Source organism: Haemorhous mexicanus, chromosome 12, assembly GCF_027477595.1.
Source record: "Haemorhous mexicanus isolate bHaeMex1 chromosome 12, bHaeMex1.pri, whole genome shotgun sequence".
Classification (NCBI taxonomy): Eukaryota; Metazoa; Chordata; class Aves; order Passeriformes; family Fringillidae; genus Haemorhous; species Haemorhous mexicanus.
In genome coordinates, this window is record NC_082352.1 from 4,438,714 (window position 1) to 4,457,042 (window position 18,329).

General features: G+C 42.7%; 1 protein-coding gene across 4 annotated transcripts in view; it reads left to right on the forward strand.

Moving 5' to 3' along the window:
- The window catches only part of PEPD (peptidase D), a 146,246-nt gene that overhangs the window by 111,481 nt on the left and 16,436 nt on the right, over positions 1 to 18,329 (forward strand). For all 4 annotated transcript variants that reach the window (XM_059857803.1, XM_059857806.1, XM_059857804.1 and 1 more), the window contains exon 13: positions 12,031 to 12,215. In XM_059857803.1, the coding sequence (XP_059713786.1) occupies positions 12,031 to 12,215 (185 nt within the window). The remainder of the gene's footprint in view (positions 1 to 12,030; positions 12,216 to 18,329) is intronic.

Below are 18,329 nucleotides of genomic sequence, written 5' to 3' on the forward strand. Positions count from 1 at the left end.
ATTAGACTCTTTTGAGAGCACGTTGGGCATGTTGTTCATAGTGGAGAGGTCTGAAGGGTTAGAAAGGGCAAATGTGCATGGCTCCCAAATCTGTCTCACTCCATTCTTTACCCTAGTTGCATAAGTTAGATCCAATATCCATATGTTAGCTTTGTTATCCATCATTTACCACTGGTTTCACCTGGGAGACCACTATTGTTTGCTCTTTGGAATTAATATCAGTCTGTTGGGAAAAAAAAGTGTGAAATAATTTGTTTTGCTGTAAGTCTCTCTCTGAAACTTAAGAAAACAATTTGTTGAAGAAACATGATCTAACTTTCAAGTTAACCCTCCGCTGAGCCAGGGCTTGGTACCCTCCTGGTATCCCTCCTAACCTGAACCACTCCATGCTATGCTGAAACCATGACACATGCCCATGGAAATGCCAGTGGTAGAGGCCAGGGAGATGCTGCTGAGGAGCAGTGCCTGTGCTCTCAGCTGTGGCTGTGCCCAGGGCAGGGGGTGCTGCCAGCCCACAGCAGGGCAGGGCTGGATGGCTCTGTGAGGTGTGACCATTGCTAGCCCAGCCCTGGGCACCACCCTGCTCTTGGACCAATGTGTTACTGCCTGGGACACAGAGGGTCCTGTGGTGTTGGGGCAGTCTCTGTGCAGGGGCTTCTCTTTTATTCTTCAGCAAATTACTCTGTATTTATACCATGGGCAGCCTCTGAAGTGATTTCTGCTATTTGTTGGTCGGGTTATTATCTTAAGCATTTAAAGAATATTAATAATTTCAGTTCTGTACATTTAATTCCTAGTTGATGAGGACAGTATAGTTGCTACATATCCAGTTTCTGTTTATAGAAGCATTGAAGTTTCTGAAATATAACAAGTGGCTGCTGTGTTGAGAAGAACTAAAAAGGAAGTATGCCTATCTCAGCTTTGCAATTAGAACTATTTTGCATTAATGCACTAGAGCATAAACAGAGTCTTTAAGATTAATGAGCTAAATATTGGAGCAATCACATACTTTCCATCTTCATCCTTTTGCAATTGCATCCTGGGACCTCCAAGCATTACTCTCTGTCTTTTTTGTAGACTAATGGAAAATCACAGGAGAAGGGGAAGGAAGAGAGCTGGTTGTGCTTAGCATGCCTGGTACTACTGCAAAATCTATGTTTAAAAAAATCTTTTTTTTTAATCTTTAAAGTTAAATACATTAATATTTGGGGTGCAAGGAAGAAGGAATTTAAATACCTCTCTCTGTAAGGTCCATTGTCCTAAATTCCAGTTTCAAAAAAGATCTCCTTGTCTAGCAAACTGCTCCCAAGGAACAGTTGAGTAAGGCAAGGTTGGCAGCCACTCAAGTCCCTATCTCTACATTTTTATGATTTGAAAAGCTTGTGTATACAGAGTCCCCATTGAATCAAAATTGCATTCAGACATTAGCTATGCAGCTGGGAATATTTGCTGATTGATGTTTGTTTGTTTCAATAAAACAAAAAATAAAAATTAGTTCCAAATATGCACAGAAGTTGTTGTTCATCACATCGCTTTATGTGCAGCATGAATTCCTCCTTGGGATACTGACATTACCACAGGGTTTCCCTATAGGATTTCTATCTCTGCATTTTTCAAGTTGGAGCTCATCTTATATGCATATCCCCAAGTTCTGCATTTTACTATCCAAGACAGTGAGTATTGCCTTGCCTCTGGCTTTCAGGCTTTGCTTTTCCAATAAATGCATTTGAGGAAGGTTTTGAAGAAAATCTCTGCCCCCAGCACTAACATCTCTGATAACACCAGATGGAGGTTTCTCCATGTTAGGGCTGGAAGGTTCCTTGTGTATGGCTCTCCCAGAAATCCAGTTTCACTTAAAGACATGGGTTCTTTAAGCTCTTAAATCCTGTCTCCCAGGGTCAAAGATCAGACTTTGCAGATTATGTTGGTGCCAGGATTGCCATATAATCTTTGACCAAGCAAGTGCAATCAAGTACACTTCAAGTGCAGTCAAAAACATTTCAGGCAAAGAAGTAGACCTACATACCAAGCAAATAAAAGATCCTTTTGTTAATCATGTAGATACCAGCTGATCCTCAGAGCCTACAAGAAATGGGTACCCTTTTGCTGTAGATGCTAAATAAATGCCAAGTAAGTAGTTCCCAAAAGACTCAGGTGTTTTGAGATGGAGAGGCCAAGGGGAGCAGGCTGGAACAGCCAGTGAGCACAGGCCAGCAGAGTTCAGAAAGTTCTCTGTAGCTGCTGGTCCCTCCTCTGTCTTTGCCTCACTGGGTCAAGTCTTGCATTTTGCAGTTGAGAATGGGTGTTTGAAGGTGTTTCTCTAATGTTAGGAGCTACCCTCCCACTCTGTCATTTCTTTGTCGTGTTCAGACAATTTCAGAATGAACAATTTGAGAAACAGAATGATTCAGGGGCCCTTCTGTAGGTCTGACTCTGAGGACTTCCTTTGAAGACCAGGAGGAACAGTCCTTGGGACTTCTCTAGGGTGGAACATCACAGGTCTGCCATGAGCCACCTCCACAGGCAGCCTGGGAGGCAGGCAGTGTGTTCCTGTGGGGGACTGCTGTGTCCTGCTGCAGTTTGAGTGCCAGCCACTCCTGGTGTCCCCTTGCTGCAAGAGGACGTGTGTTTGTAGGTGCAGGATGCAGAACAGAGTTAATCCCACGTGGTCTTTGTCCTGTGGGCAGCTGTAACTGCATGAGTTGAGCTGCTCTGTGAAACTCTGACCACTTTTTGTGCATTTCTCCTGATTTCTTCAGGGTTTTTTTATTGTTGTGACTTCCTCACTGCTTTGCAATGAAGGGGTTGTCTTAGCTGGCTTTCCCATGTACAGCCTTCCAAGGAATGTTGTGAATTAGAAGGACAAAACAAAGGGGCCACTTTATTTTCCAGTGTTTTGCCTCCTCCCTGTTTTCCTGATGCTAAAGGATTGAAGTAGTAAAGCTGATGGGGGTAGAGGGGTGAGCCCAGGGACTCTGCAGGGTGAGTGGTCTCTATTTTAGTACAGCAGGATGTAGATCTTGGGTGGTGGCTCCTCCTTTGGTACCTAAATACTGAGGCACAGTTCTTTCAGGGAGACTGTCAAGAGGTCAGTTTAGTGAACCACTGCTAGTTTCATAAATAACCTATTTAAACAACAAAAAATGCTGTGATTTGAATTCAAAACAGCACTATGATTCCCTGTTCTTTTTTCTAGTAAAATGCCTCTAACAAAGAAAGAAGAGTGGAGAATCCAGCTCAGGTAGAATAGTACCAAGAGCAAAGATTAAAATAACTCAATTAAAGAACTGTTTAATAAAAACAATTTAATGAAAACTAATAGCTAGGGTATATATTTGGCATAGCAGATCACATTACCAGCAGGTGTTTCTGTTATTAAGCTGAGCAGAGTTGTACTTGGCAACATATGCAAATTCAAAATTTGCAGCTTCACAGATTACTGCTTCTTTTTGTCCACAACAGTTCCATAACTTCTTTACAATTCAGATTGATTTTTGGTTTCTAATATTGCTTTAGAGTAATTGTCACTGTATCCAACTAGGACTGAAATCTGTTATACCTAAAGAAAATAACTGTAACTGTTACCAATATTTATCCTCCCAGGTAGAAAGTTCTCATTCACCTGCAATGGGAGTTTTTTGCATGGAAGTATTTTTTATGATGTGTATCCAGAGCTGTACTTAGTGGAACAGCATGTGGTCATGCTTCTCTGTTGTGCTGTATAAAAACAGTAGCTGACTTTGGTGACTTTGTAAAAAGAAACTGGACTGTAAACTGGAATTTTTGACAATAGCACAACAGGGAAGTGTATGAGAGCACAATCTGTTTTACAGTTTGTATAATTTCAAGATGCCAATATGAATTATTCCCATTCAAATTGTCATATTTTACTCAAAGCACTGCTGATCTTTATTAATCTGCTGTAATATCTGCAGCAAAACAATTCTTCTCAGGAATAAAAAATTAATGACAAAAGTTGAAGATTTTATTCTAGTTCCTCTGAAGAACAAATGCTTTTAGGGCTTATTGTAACCAATATTTGATATTCACAAATCTTGCTGAATGGCACCACAGTATTATTTTTCCCTCCTTGTAGTTCAGAATGTATTACTGTGTTGAAAGACAGATTTGAATTAAATCTTGTCAATATATGTTTTTAAAAGCCATTTGTAATCTGCTCTCTCTTCTCTATTGAATGGAGTGGACTGTACTCTCTTTTGCTGGCATTAATGTTCATCAATTGATAAACAAACAAAAAATTCAACAAAAGTTGAATAGTGCCTCCCTGAGAGGGACCCAGCAAAGGTAGAACAGCTTTCTGTGGTGTGTTGATTCTGGTTTTTGCAGTGTAAATGGTTGAGGCATTGCTGCTACTTAGGGAATAAAAGCAGAAGGCACTAAAGCATGCATAGACAATGCTGTCAATCAAATTGAACTTCTTTATTCTTTCAAGATATTAATTAAAAGTGGTATGGTTGATTACTGGAGCTCTCATTGTTGGTCACCTGTTCAGTACAGCAGTGACCCGTGGCAAGAGGTGAAAGAAAAGGCAGTTTTCTGCAGCTTCAGCAGGTGCTGCAGACCCTCTGTGAAAGCAGCAGTCTGTTGGAGTGTGGGGGCTCTGACTGCAAACCTGGGAGCTGCTCCTCCTGCTGTGATGGACAGGACCTCTGCAGCAGTCAGAGGCTGAAATAATGCTGAGTTACCCCCAAGGGTACAAAACCAGGCACTTTAAACTGTTCCTGCCCTGAAATCCCTCTCATCTCAAGGTGCCTGAGCAGAGTCTGCAGGAGCTGCCATGGCTCAGGGGTGGATTTTTTCACTACTTTTGGGGATTCTTCACAGGTGTGGCTTGCACAAGCAAATACATTTAGATATCTCTACAGACTCAGCCTAAATTGGCTGCAGGTTTTTTTGCCTTTCTATACTGAATGGGGTTTGGTTTAAGACCTTTCTTTTTTAAATCCTCTTTTCCTAATTGTAACATGCTGTTATCGTAACATTGTGCAGTTCTGGTTTTAGTAGTGACATTGGGGAATGAGCTGCCTGTACCTTGTCTGATTTTTGGTACCTGCACTGATGTGCTCACAGCTCAGTATTCAGGAATTGTGCTTGATATTTGCTGTAGTTTGAGATGAAGTGCAAAGTTCACAAGTCCTTCAGTCTTGACACTGCATCAGCTGTAGCTGTCAGAGTGCAAACCTGCCAGACATCAATTGTGCTGTTAGCCCTGAGTCTTATCTAAACAGGGTCTTTTCTGAGCTTCAGAGATTGATAAGTTTCCACACTGCAATCACTCCCTCCAACACTTCCTTCATTCTGTCAATCCTTTTCCTTTTTTCCTCTTTGACATAGACCTATTTTGGAAGGAGCATGCTGTAAAATAGTGTCTGCCAGCACTGCTCAATCCCAGTGCTGCATCCAGACATGCAAAAAATCCCTCCTCTTGCTCCACACCTGCATCTATTCATATTGCTTTTCCTCATGTTTCTGCATGGCAGAATGTTATCCTCATGTTGCTTCTGATGCCTGACAGCTCACTTTGTGCAGGGTTTGTGATTGGGAGGATGGATTTACTGCTGAAAACCTCCATCACAGTGATGCAAAAGGAATGTCACAGTACAGCTGGGTAGCACAGTGCTGTTCAGCCTTTTGAAGAAGTCCAAATTTCAGAGGTGATGAGGATCAATCTGTGTTTCCCTCCAGTAACTCCCATGCCTGTAAGGCAGGTGCACCTTTCAGGGGAATAAAGGGATGGGTTTATTGCCCAGCAATACCATCCTGGTGTGGAGCTGTGCCACTGGGGCTCCAGGCACAGGGCAGGGGCTGGTCTGGCAATCCCTGCAGTCAGAACTGAAGGGATTTGCAGGTGTGACACAGCAGCAAATTCTGTCCAGTTCCCTTTTGGGCTGGGAGAGTTAACAGGCTCTTCTCCTCACATGGCACAGCTGTAAAGTACAGTCAAAAATTGCTTCCCTGTATTGGGCATCCATGAGCCAAATAATGCTCACCCCATGAGCCACGTGGTCATCCACACAGCTTTGAGCAGCTTCACTGCTGCCCAAACACTGGCAGTGCCAGAGTCCAGCTTTTGGGGGTTTACCCCTTGGCAGAGTTGTCTTACCTGGTGCTGCAAGACACCAAGTTCAAAAGCAGAGCAACTACTGAGTGTTTCATGGAGTGGGCCAAAAAGAAAGCATGAAAATCACAAATAAGACAATTGTTTCTCTAGCACCCAAGTGAAGAGGGAAAAGATAATTGGTTTTTAGTATTTAAATTATGTTTTGGTTTGTTTTTTAAACTGGGTCTGATTGAATTCTGAAGACCTATTGTTTTGTGTCTGATATGGTCTCTGCCAGTTGGCAGATTTAATCTGTTCCAGTGGGTTGCTGGCTGGACTGGGATTGTGTGTTCTGTCTGCATTTCAGTGGCACTGCCAGGGGACATTGGGCCTTTTGCCCTTGTCTGTGGACACTTGGAAATTAAATGTAACTTAACCTTAGCACAATTTGGGGAGAAGTTACTAGAACCTTGCCATACTCAGTTTTTTTAGTAAGATTGTGACATCTGTGTTGGCAAAAAACCCGCACCCAACAACAACAACAAAAAAAACCTGTTAAATCATTTGTGGTTTAATCATTGTCACATTACAACCACAAAGTACCCTAAGTAGTGGCCAAAAAAATCCTGTTAGGCCTTTTCAGAGTACTTTCTGACCAAAGTGGCTAAATACCATGCAGTAATTCTAAATTATTTTTGTATGCTGTTTCTACTTTATGTTCTCAAATGGCTTCTAATAAAACTTGAGATAATAATCACTGGGATAAAAATACCAGTGAGTTAACAGCAGCTGAGGAACAGTTTATAGCGTGATGTGTTATAGCAACTCATCTTTTTAATTCTACTGTTTAAAAATTTATGGTATATTCATCAAAAGATAGGAATGCTTTTGATTTCTGGTTTCACTAGAAGCTTTTCTTTCTTTTTGGGGGGTGGCAAAGAGGGCACAAAAATCCCCTCCGTTGGTGTGATCAAAGAGGTCACACATTATTGCAGAGATCTTTATGATTGCAGAGTCCTTGAACCCGAAATTTTGTGTGGTTTGGCAAGCAGATATCAGAGAGGAAATATTTTCAAGGAAGTAAAATATTAATAATTTTTTCTTTTTCCTTTCTTTCACAATAATATCCAAGAGTATCAGATATCATTTAGCTTTATGGGGATACCTTTAAAAAAAAGACTTCAGGCAAACTTAATGCACAAAGTTTGCCATTTTTAAGTGGTACCTCACACATCTGCAAACCTCCACTGTACTGTTTGCATTCTGTCTGAAAACTAATACCATGCCTAGATTTTTGTAATTAATGCATAGTCTGGTTTATTTCATTACTGGACATCTCCAGTGTCTGGTTGCTGCTGTGTAGTTCATTCACTCTGTATCTCCAGGAATCTGAAGTTGCTGGAAGAGGTGGGTTTGAGCTGAGCTCTCTCCTGAGCACATGCATGGCAGGTAACAAATCCCAGCCTAATGAGCCTGGGGACTGAGCTTCCCTGGGGAGCCAGGCCCTGCTTCAGTGACCTGTATTACCCAGTGTCTCATTTGGCAGAGAATTAGGAAGGGAGCAGACACCTCATCAGCAGATTTTCCTGAGTACAGACTCATTTTGTACAACTGTCAAAGTCCAAGGACCCTCCAATCTGACTTTTTAAACCTCATCTGTCTCTGGACTATAACTGGTTTATAAATTGGCTTAAAGATAATAACAGAACTAACCTTTCTACACAAAAGCACTTCTGCAACTATCATAAAAGTTCTTACACAAAAAGCATATCTGCAACTGTGATAAACTTCACCAAGGTTTAAAAATAATAATACATGAGTCAAACATGCTGGTGAGTGATTGGTGGTGGGAGTCAGTGCTGGCCCACGTGTCAGAGCAGCCAGCCACTGAAGTAACTCACACACCCAGTGGCAGAGGCACTTGGAAGTTGTTGTTGTGGGCTTTGGTTGGTTTTTAGCTGCTTTTTCTCCCTACAAGAATGCTGATAAGGTGTTTGACTTCTCCTGTCAGCTTGCAGCAGGTACAGAGGTCTCTGCTGGGCCCCCAGTAATCCAAAAGTTGAGGCACCTCCACAAACCAAGGATTCTTTGTACAAAATGTTCATTCAGCACTGCTCAGCCAGTGTTCTTCTTCACACCTGCAAGTCTGCAATCTGTAGGGCAGATTGTTCCCTGGCTGCCTGCAGACTCTTCTCTGTTATTGGTTTAACATGCTAAAGCTATCCACACAGATGTGTGCACAGACATCTGAGCAGAGTGAGACACCTCTGGGCTTTGACAGAGCAACTCACATATTCTCACTGCAGTTCCAGATTGCTGAGTTTTGGTATTCTCATATCATATGAGAATACCAAAAAGTTCTGCTCATGGCTTCTTATCAAGTTGTCAGGTTGATGAACCTATCAGCTCTGATATTCAGTTTCTCCTCCTTTCTCTGCTTTTTGCAATTATTGAAGTTCAGGATCTACAAAGGAAAATGAGATTAGCAGAATTTAGGGATTTCAACTCTTTGAGTATACTTACCTGAGTGCAGGGATGCCAGGCAGTCCCAGAGACAGCTGGGCTTGCACAGGCCATTGTATTATAAAGATTTCAAGTGCCAGATAAAATTAATACAATTTTAGTTTTAAAATCACTTTAAAGCATCATATATTTCTGTTTACTCTGTAATAAATACATGTGAATATACTTTTGTATAAAATGGACAAAGACATCTTCCTTGAATTATGGTTGTTCCTTTTTTCAGTGGATTTTTTCTATACTTTTAAGTAGTTGCCTTAGTACTGTAAAATAGTGCTTTCTCTTCACAAAATTAATGTTTTTAATATTACAAAGGCAGTAGGAAATGTTTGAAGATTTGCATTTAGATCCTCTTTCTTTGTCAAATTACCTGTTTAAGAAATGGGTAGAAATCTGTTTGAACCTTATTATTAAAGTTTATTCCTAGCATGATGGGAATCCTCTCATATCAAACAAGACAAGGATATCACCATTTTTTAAGTGAAGTCCAAAAAATCACTCCACTTATTTCACTATCTCTAGTCAGCTCAATATCTTCCTATTTTGTCTTAGCACTCAAGTAATAGTCTGTATATGGGAGTTTTATCCAGGGCTTGTAGGTTAAGTGTCTTGGAGGGGGGTGGCCACCACCCCATAGTCATAACAGAATAAAGCATGAAGCCAGACAATAAAATAGAAAGTGCAATCTATCTATAAACCCTTTCTTTTTAATTAAGACTATTTGAATACTTATTTATTTGTAAACCAAGATTTGTATTATTTAGCAGGGGGCCTCCAGCAGAAGTTTAATTTCCCTGTGCCCAGAGCTGCCCCAGTGCTGTCTGCAGCTGTAGCAGCATCAGGGACACAACTGGAGCTGACATATTTCATATCTCTAGCAAAGCTCATGGCACTGGCTAGATGATAAAAGAGTGGTCCAGAGTTATTTTGCTGGGCTCTGTCTGAAACACCACCCTACCTCCAAGAGAGAGCCCAAAGCTGCAGATTTTCCATCCAGCCTCATTATTTATTTCACAGTAGAGCTTTTTGTTGTCCTCAGTCTCTAATGGAGCAGATAAGATGAATAAAAACCAAAACAGACAGGGAATTAAGAAGGAAGAAGGAGAGGAGAAGTATTTGCACTTTCAGACAATGAGAGAAAAAGAAGAAGGGATGAGAGAAGAAGGAGTTCTAATGGATTTGCTCAGTGCCTGGAAACACTCAGGATTTACAACCATGGCAGCCTTTTCAGTTAGGGCAATAGTGTCATTAATTCACTGTGTTCAACTTCTGCAGACAAATGGATATGTGGCTTTGGTGGTTTTATTTCTGATCAATTTGATATTTGTATCTCCTTTTGTATCTCTTCCTCAGTTTGATAAAGGTGACTGTGTCACTTTGAGTGGAGTCTGTGGGTGTGGATCGAGACCAGCAGTGCCAGCAGAGCTGCAGAGGGAAGCTGAGCTGCAAACAGCAGACACCTCAGCTCCACTTCTCTCAGACAGCTCAGCTTGCTCCAGAGCATCCAGGCTATGGCTGTGTTTTGTCTTCCAGCCATGGAGTTCTGACCTTCATTTTTACAAGAGAGGGTGAGGCTTCAAGCAGTTGACCAGGGTCAGATATTGTTACGTGTGGCTTTGCTGCTATGGTGGTGAAAATAGGTGACTTGTAGTAATACTCAGCTAAGAAATCATGGGAAAGATCTTGAAAGAACATCTAGTGTCCTCAGAAAGAAGACTGAACACTTTTAGAGCAGTTGGAGTTAGCTGCAAACTGCAAAAGCTGAACCTCGACTTAGACATAGAAATTCTGTATTTCCATAGCTATAAAATAAACAGGAAATCAACTGTGATTCAGTAATACTTTTAGTGTGATATGTGCAATATTGGTGTGAGGGATTGTAGTGATTTCAATTTATCATTCATTAGAGTAGAGCATAATGTGAGAGAGCTGTGAAACACAGGCGAACCTAGAGAAGTGAAAATTGCAATACAACCAATATTCAGAAAGAGAAATAATTACAGAATATGTTGAACAGTTGTCAAAGAACAGCTGGTTATAGTTGTATTGGTTCGCATTGAATGAAAAATCTAAACTCCTTTTTAAAGTAGGGAAGCCATAAAGATATCACATTTTGAGCAGGAAGACTGCACACTCTTTGTGGGTGAGCATCACACCCTTGGGCACTGTTGGCTTTTGTGAGGAAGCAGCAGCCAAGGGTTTGTCTGGGGCTGTGCTCTGCCCTGTGGCCTTGCTTGGCAGGCAGGAGGCTGTGTGCAGGTTGGGTCCCTGGGGAATCTGATGGCCAGGGGGTGTCTGCTCACTGCTTGCACACCCAGCTGTTTCCAGAGCTCATGGCAGCATAAAGGTGCATGGGTTTGGGAGAGGATGCACAGGGCAGAGCAGCCACTTGCTGCTCAGTCTGATTCTGATCTTTATATCAGAGCCACAAAAGACAACTGAGAGCTTTCTCCAGGCACTCCCATAGGATGGTTTTATTTCTGCCTTTGAAGCCTCAGTACTTTCAGCAAAAAGTGATAATGTAATTAAGAGATGACATTTATCTTCTCAAGACCCTAGAGCTGCATGTTTAACTGGATTAAAGCAAACGGAACTTGGTGGGAGTTTGGCCTTAAAAATTGCTCAGTTCTTATGTGTTTAATCATGCCAAAATTGAACAAGGAAAATATTCTTCAACTGTACCTTAGCCCTAGTTGTCTTGACTCTGCAACTGCTGCTCTGTTGATGATGACTCAATGCCATGGTGAACTAATTAGGACAGTACTTTGTTACTAACAAAAGAGCTGCTTTCTTCCTCCCTCCTCTCCCCAGCAGTTTGTCAAACAAAATTGTATCCTATACCAAAATAATAGCAACCTAATGTATCCTGGCACTCTGTCTCTAGTCAAACAACAGTATTTTGTAATGCTGTTTCAGTACATGTATTAGAGGAGTTGTGTTTTACACAGCCCATTAACACAAGGGAATCATTAATTTCTGGAGAGTGTCTCTGCCAGAAAGATGTGGGCTTTAAATCTTCAGTGTACGTAGAAAAGTAGTGTCCATGTCAGATGTTCTAAATGGGGATGATCATTCTTGAAAATAAAAGGATGGTAATGTTCTGTGCTCTGCATTTTAAAAAGCTGCAGCCTACAGCTGACATTCTTTTAGGAGACCCAGGGATGCATTTCCATCTGTGTGGGCATGCTTAGATACATTGTACTAACATCTTTTCATCTGGCTCTGGATTACAAGGTGCTGCTGTTTCTCTTGTCGATATTTTTCTGTACTTCACAGACATCTTAAAATAGTTTTGTCTTGTTTAAAGGGTTTTTGTGAAAATGTAGTTGCTCTTTCCACCTTTGCTTTTTATATAAACAAAGGGCACATGCGTTACATCTGGTTTTTGAAAGCTGTTGTTAAAATCTTGTAGCAATAGTTAACTGAGCTGCCTGTTTCTGCTCTCCAAGGGGTGGCCTGGCCTGATATGCACCGTCTGGCTGACAGAGTCCATCTGGAGGAGCTGACTAGAATTGGCATTCTGAAAGGCAATGTGGATGACATGGTGAAGGTTCATCTGGGTGCAGTATTTATGCCACACGGACTTGGACATCTACTTGGAATCGACGTGCATGATGTTGGAGGCTACCCAGAGGTTAGTGTTAGTCCATGCTCAACTCCCCTGCAGATTAACCCCCTCACTTCCATCAGCATTGCTCATACTCTGTGTGGTTACCCAGCTGCATCTTCTCAGAGGTACAGCAGATGTGCAATTAAGTGTCTGCATAAAATACCATATCTTTTTTTCTTTTTTAGATGTGGTTTTTATGCAGTTTACTCTAAGGAAATCTATTAGTTCATTGAAACATAAATTGTTTATGGGAAGAAGTCAACTGATGGTGCTCTTTGGGCATTCTTACCTGTTCAATTTCTACATACACTGTGTTGTTCCTCCGTGAGTCACTGCTCTGGCAGGCACCACTCAAGTACCCTGTGCTGTGGCAGAGCATCTCAGTCTACCTGAGTCCTGTATTGGCAAGATTCACCTGCTCCATTCCAGATGTGAGGCAGCTGCAGGAGCCCCCTGCTCCTGGCAATAAATCCCAGTGGCTGTGTCATGTGGAAACAAGCTGGCTCATAGCCCTGTCTGGAGCTTTGATGTCCAGCATGGGCATTGGTGAGGATGTAGCAGGAAAAAAGTCCATCAAGTCTTCCAGTCTTTGCAGATGTGAAAGCATAACCTCTTGTATTCTGAGTTTCTGCAGAAAACACAGAAGGTTTGTCCTTTTCCTTGAATTAATTTGGTGATTCATGGCTGTGATCTGAAAGCAGAATAGGTAAAATTCTGTAACCAGTTAATGGCAGTAGGTCTGCAATGATAACTAAAAGAATAAAATCTCTAAGGCAAATTGTTCTTAATGTTTGAATAGAGGAAGTTTGCAGCAGCTTTGGAAAGATTTCAGAAGGATTGTGTTTGTGTTAGGTTGTGGTTATTTGAGGCTAACTGTTTAAGGATTTTAAGTAATACAGTAAAAAAATGGATAATTTTTCTCCTCTCATATGTAAGCTGTTCTTTTGCAAGAATCTGCAAAAGAAACAAGGAACTCCATAGGTAAAATTTAAACATATTTTGGTGCTTGTTCATGTTGGGTGACCAGGCTACCTAACAGCTGCCATTGCTGGTTCAGTTTTGCAGGCAGGGGAGAAGCAGTATATAATATTTGAGGATACATATTACATTCAAAATGTAATTATGGTTGAGATACAATATTGTGATAATGATGTATTAGCACCAGCTAATAAACTTACATGTAATAAAAATGAAACAAAAATCCAAAGCAGTGCTATTCTGATTTTAAGGTTTCTGCACTAGCTGATACAGAAGGGATGGATGCTTGTCCCTTTGTTCCTCCCAAGTGCATTCTCTGTGCACAAATAGAGACATCCAGCAAAGCACAGGGACTGTGGTTACTTGGAGAGTTCATAAACTGCAAAATCCAGGACCCTGCTGTTGCATGGCTTTGCTTAGATTGGTTTCACTTGTGTTGTGAATAACCTCTCTGAATTTGGTGGACTTAAAAAACAGCAGCATGTGTTCAGGACTTGGTAGGGTGAAGAGATAACTAAATTTGAATTCTCAGAGTGCAAAGTGCCCTTCTTGGTTTTGCCTAAAAACTGTATTCTTTGAGGTTAGAGCAAGTACCTTGCTGTCAAGGGAGATTTCTAGACCTGATTTTGTGTGAGTCTGAAGCAATGGACCCTGTACACCTTCCATCTCTCAGCAGATTTCAGCAGTGTGGCATACAAGCTACGAAATCATTTCTTGACAATAGTTTTTGTTTTCATGTGAATGAATTTATAATTGTTATTGTATGGTATTTTATATCATCTAAGGGTCAATTTGGAAAGCAAACTGATCTATCCAAAATTTTGAAAGAGCAGCCTACAGATAAAAATGGATATAGAGACTGTATTGTCAAATGAGTTAGGCTCTCCAGTTTTGTATTTACTGTGTGTAAAAATGCCAGAGCTCTACACAGAATTTTATATCTGCAAATACTGAAATTGTTTGTTTGTGTTGGCATGCAACTGCATTCTTACATGAAGAATGCTTGCATGGCTAATTTACTTCAAAAATCTAATCCTAAATAGCAAATTCCTTGAATATGAAGCATGTATGAAAGCTCACTAACAAATAGCTAATGTTCTGTACTTGCATATAAAAGTGCACATAGATGAGTGTATGGCATCACTTTGAAAAATTAGGAGTTCTGGGTTCTGCAGAAGAGCAATTCCTTTAAACTCTCTGTGTGGCCTTAATTTCACCTCTGGTAGACCCTTCACTTCCCTCTGACCCAAAGCAGGAGGCCCTTTGACTGAGATGAGGAACCTGGGTGTGGGAAGGACTCTCCAGGAGCCTCTCAGGGAGCTGAGAGGGAGCTCCATCAGCCTTCTCTGGGCTCTCCTCATGGGAGCCTGCTCCCTGCCCAGGGAGGATGCAGGGGATGTGCTTCTGCCCAAGTTCATCTAAACAAGAGCAACTGAGCACCTTTCCTACAAGTGTGGGACGTGTCTGTATTAAATGGGAGAAGGCTTATTATCCATTCCTCATTGTTTCATGAAAAAGCACATTTTGAAGACATCTAGTACACTCTGGAGTGATTTGTGGTGCATTTTAAATCTTTACCAGCTAGCAAGATCTTCACAAAGGTCTTTATAAAGCCATTTTGGTGTTTATTGTACACTGAGCCCATGCCTGTAGTATCATGGCCTTTTTTCTAGCTGGTTAAAAAGCAACTTCTTTGCTTTTGGCCGAGGGAATTTCTGGGAGTATTACAAACGATTTTTTAAAAATAAAAACTTTCCAAGTGGATATTATTCCATTATTTTCCTCAAGTGTAAACAGTTACATTTGAAATAATACAATAAACGTTAATTTCCTAATTTTTATCCGTCAGAAAGTTTTGTGTGTTCCAAAAAAACTATTTCCAGACATTGTTAGCTTAGATTAGTTATTCATTGGTAGCCAAAGATTTCTTTTTTCAAAATTGGCAATAATAAGTTTTCATCTTTTCCAGTAAGCTGCTTTCGCATGCAGCATTGAACCAGCACTTTCTTCTTCTTTGACAAAAGTTGTAAATACTTGCAGATTTTCTGTAAAGTATACTCTGGGATATTAGAAAATATAACATTTCCCCTTCCTATTTCTTGCTGTGATAAAGAACAACTGGTTTTGGCCAGCAATGAACGTGTCTTGGCAGCTTTATTTTAGGACAACACGTTCACAGGAGTGTGAGCACAGTGTTTCCTGTGAAGCACACAAGTGAAGGTGCTGCTCTTCAGGAGGGCTGAGCACCAGGAGCTCCCTGGGGACGGTGTCTCCTGCTGGGCACTGCAGCTTTCCTCGGGGAAACCGAGTGCTGCGCATTTTGCCAGCCATGAACGTGTCTTGGCAACATTATTTTAGGACAACACGTTCACAGGAGTGTGAGCACCATGATCACAGGAATGTGAGCACAGTTTTTCCCAGTGAAGCACACAGGTGAAGGTGCTGCTCTTCAGGAGGGCTGAGCACCAGGAGCTCCCCGGGGACCGCGGCGTTCCTTGGGAAAACCGAGCACCGCGCATTTTGGCAGCCATGAACGTGTCTTGGCAGCCTTATTTTAGGACAACACGTTCACAGGAGTGTGAGCACAGTGTTTCCCCATGAAGAACACAAGTGAAGGTGCTGCTTTTCAGGAGGGCTGAGCGCCAGGAGCTCCCTGGGGACTGTGTCTCCTACCAGGCACCGAGGCGTTCCTAGGAGAAACCAAGTGCTGTGCCTTTTGCCAGCCATAAACGTGTCTTGGCAACATTAATTTAGGACAGCACATGCACAGGAGTGTGTGCACCACATTCACAGGAGTGGGAGCACAGTGTTTCCCAGTGAAGGATGCAAGTAAAGGTGCTGGTTTTCAGGAGGGCTGAGCACCAGGAGCTCCCTGGGGACTGCAGCTCCTGCTGGGCACTGCAGCTTTCCTCGGGGAAACCGAGTGCTGCGCATTTTGCCACCAATGAACATGTCTTGGCAACATTATTTTAGGACAACACGTTCACAGGAGTGTGTGCACCACGTTCACAGGAATGTGAGCACAGTTTTTCCCAGTGAAGCACACAGGTGAAGGTGCTGGTTTTCAGGAGGGCTGAGCACCAGGAGCTCCCTGGGGACTGCAGCTCCTGCTGGGCACTGCAGCTTTCCTCAGGGAAACTGAGAACCGCGGTTTTTGCCAGCAACAGACGTGCACCGTGCATTTTGCCAGCCATGAACATGTCTTGGCAGCCTTATTTTAGGGGACAGCATGTTCACAGGAATGTGAGCACAGTGTTCTCAGTGAAGCACACAGGTGAAGGTGCTGGCTTTCAGGAGGGCCGAGCACCAGGAGCTCCTTGGACACCACGTCTCCTACGAGGCACTGCGGCGCTCCTTGGGGTAACTGAGCACCGCACGTTTTGCCAGCCATGAACGTGTCTTGGCAACATTATTTTAGGACAACACGTTCACAGGAGTGTGAGCACCACGTTCACAGGAATGTGAGCACAGTTTTTCCCAGTGAAGCACACAGGTGAAGGTGCTGGCTTTCAGGAGGGCTGAGCACCAGGAGCTCCCCGGGGACCGCGGCGTTCCTTGGGAAAACCGAGCACCGCGCATTTTGCCAGCCATGAACGTGTCTTGGCAGCCTTATTTTAGGACAGCACATTCACAGGAGTGTGAGCACAGTGTTTCCCAGTGAAGAACACAAGTGAAGGTGCTGCTTTTCAGGAGGGCAGGAGCTCCCTGGGGACTGCGTCTCCTGCTGGGCACCGCGGTGTTCCTCGGGGAAACTGAGAACCGCGGTTTTTGCCAGCAACGGACATGCACCGTGCATTTTGCCAGCCATGAACATGTCTTGGCAGCCTTATTTTAGGACAGCACTTTGACAGGAGTGTGAGCACAGTGTTCCCAGTGAAGCACACAGGTGAAGGTGCTGGCTTTCAGGAGGGCTGAGCACCAGGAGCTCCTTGGACACCACGTCTCCTACGAGGCACTGCGGCGTTCCTTGGGGAAAACTGAGCACCGCACGTTTTGCCACCAATGAACGTGTTTTGGCAACATTATTTTAGGACAACACGTTCACAGGAGTGTGAGCACCACGTTCACAGGAATGTGAGCACAGTTTTTCCCAGTGAAGCACACAGGTGAAGGTGCTGGCTTTCAGGAGGGCTGAGCACCAGGAGCTCCCCGGGGACCGCGGCATTCCTTGGGGAAACCAAGCACCATGAATTTTGCCAGCCATGAACGTGTTTTGGCAACATTATTTTAGGACAACACGTTCACAGGAGTGTGAGCACAGTGTTTCCCCATGAAGAACACAAGTGAAGGTGCTGCTTTTCAGGAGGGCAGGAAGGGCAGGAGCTCCCTGGGGACTGCGTCTCCTGCCAGGCACCACGGTGTTCCTCGGGGAAACCGAGTGCTGCACATTTTGCCAGCAAAGAACATGTTCTGGCAGCCTTATTTTAGGACAGCACTTTGACAGGAGTGTGAGCACGGTGTTTCCAGTGAAGGACACAAGTGAAGGTGCTGGTTTTCAGGAGGGCTGAGCAGCAGGAGCTCCCCAGGGACCACGGCGTTCCTCGCGGGAAGTCGCACGCCGCTTTGAAAATCTGCCTGTTCCTTCTGAGGGTCTGACTGCAGCTCAAGCACTGCTGAAAATTCAGCCCCAGTGGTACTAATCACTTCAGAAAATCTGGCCCTCAGTCAGACTGAGCTTGCTTCAAAGGGTGAAAACCCCACTGGGCTTAGCTTGTGCTGTAAAATTTAATCATGGAGATGGTTTTCTCACATTCTTTCAGTTGTTTCTGGGTAAATTCGATATGGGATATAAATGAGGGTTTGTGCCTGTTGCAATGAAGAAGATGTGGTAGGTGGCCCCAAATTTTCAGGCCCTGAGGTAGATGAGGCTGAAGTTTTCATTTAAATCTAGGTTCCATGTCTCTAGATGCCTGAGTTGATTCAATTTCATTCTATATTAATTGACTATAAGGCTCTAAAGAACACTAAGTACATTTGATGACTTTCTGTAATAATAAGCCAGTTAATTTAAGTTAGGTTAATAACTACTGTGATTTTCACATCTTATGAATTAAGAGTTTAATTTCATTTTGTTTTTTAAAATTATAAGATTTACCTTAGTTTTAATTTTTAATTCAATTATCATGAAAAGCTGCTCCTTTTGTTGCTATTCTGCATCAC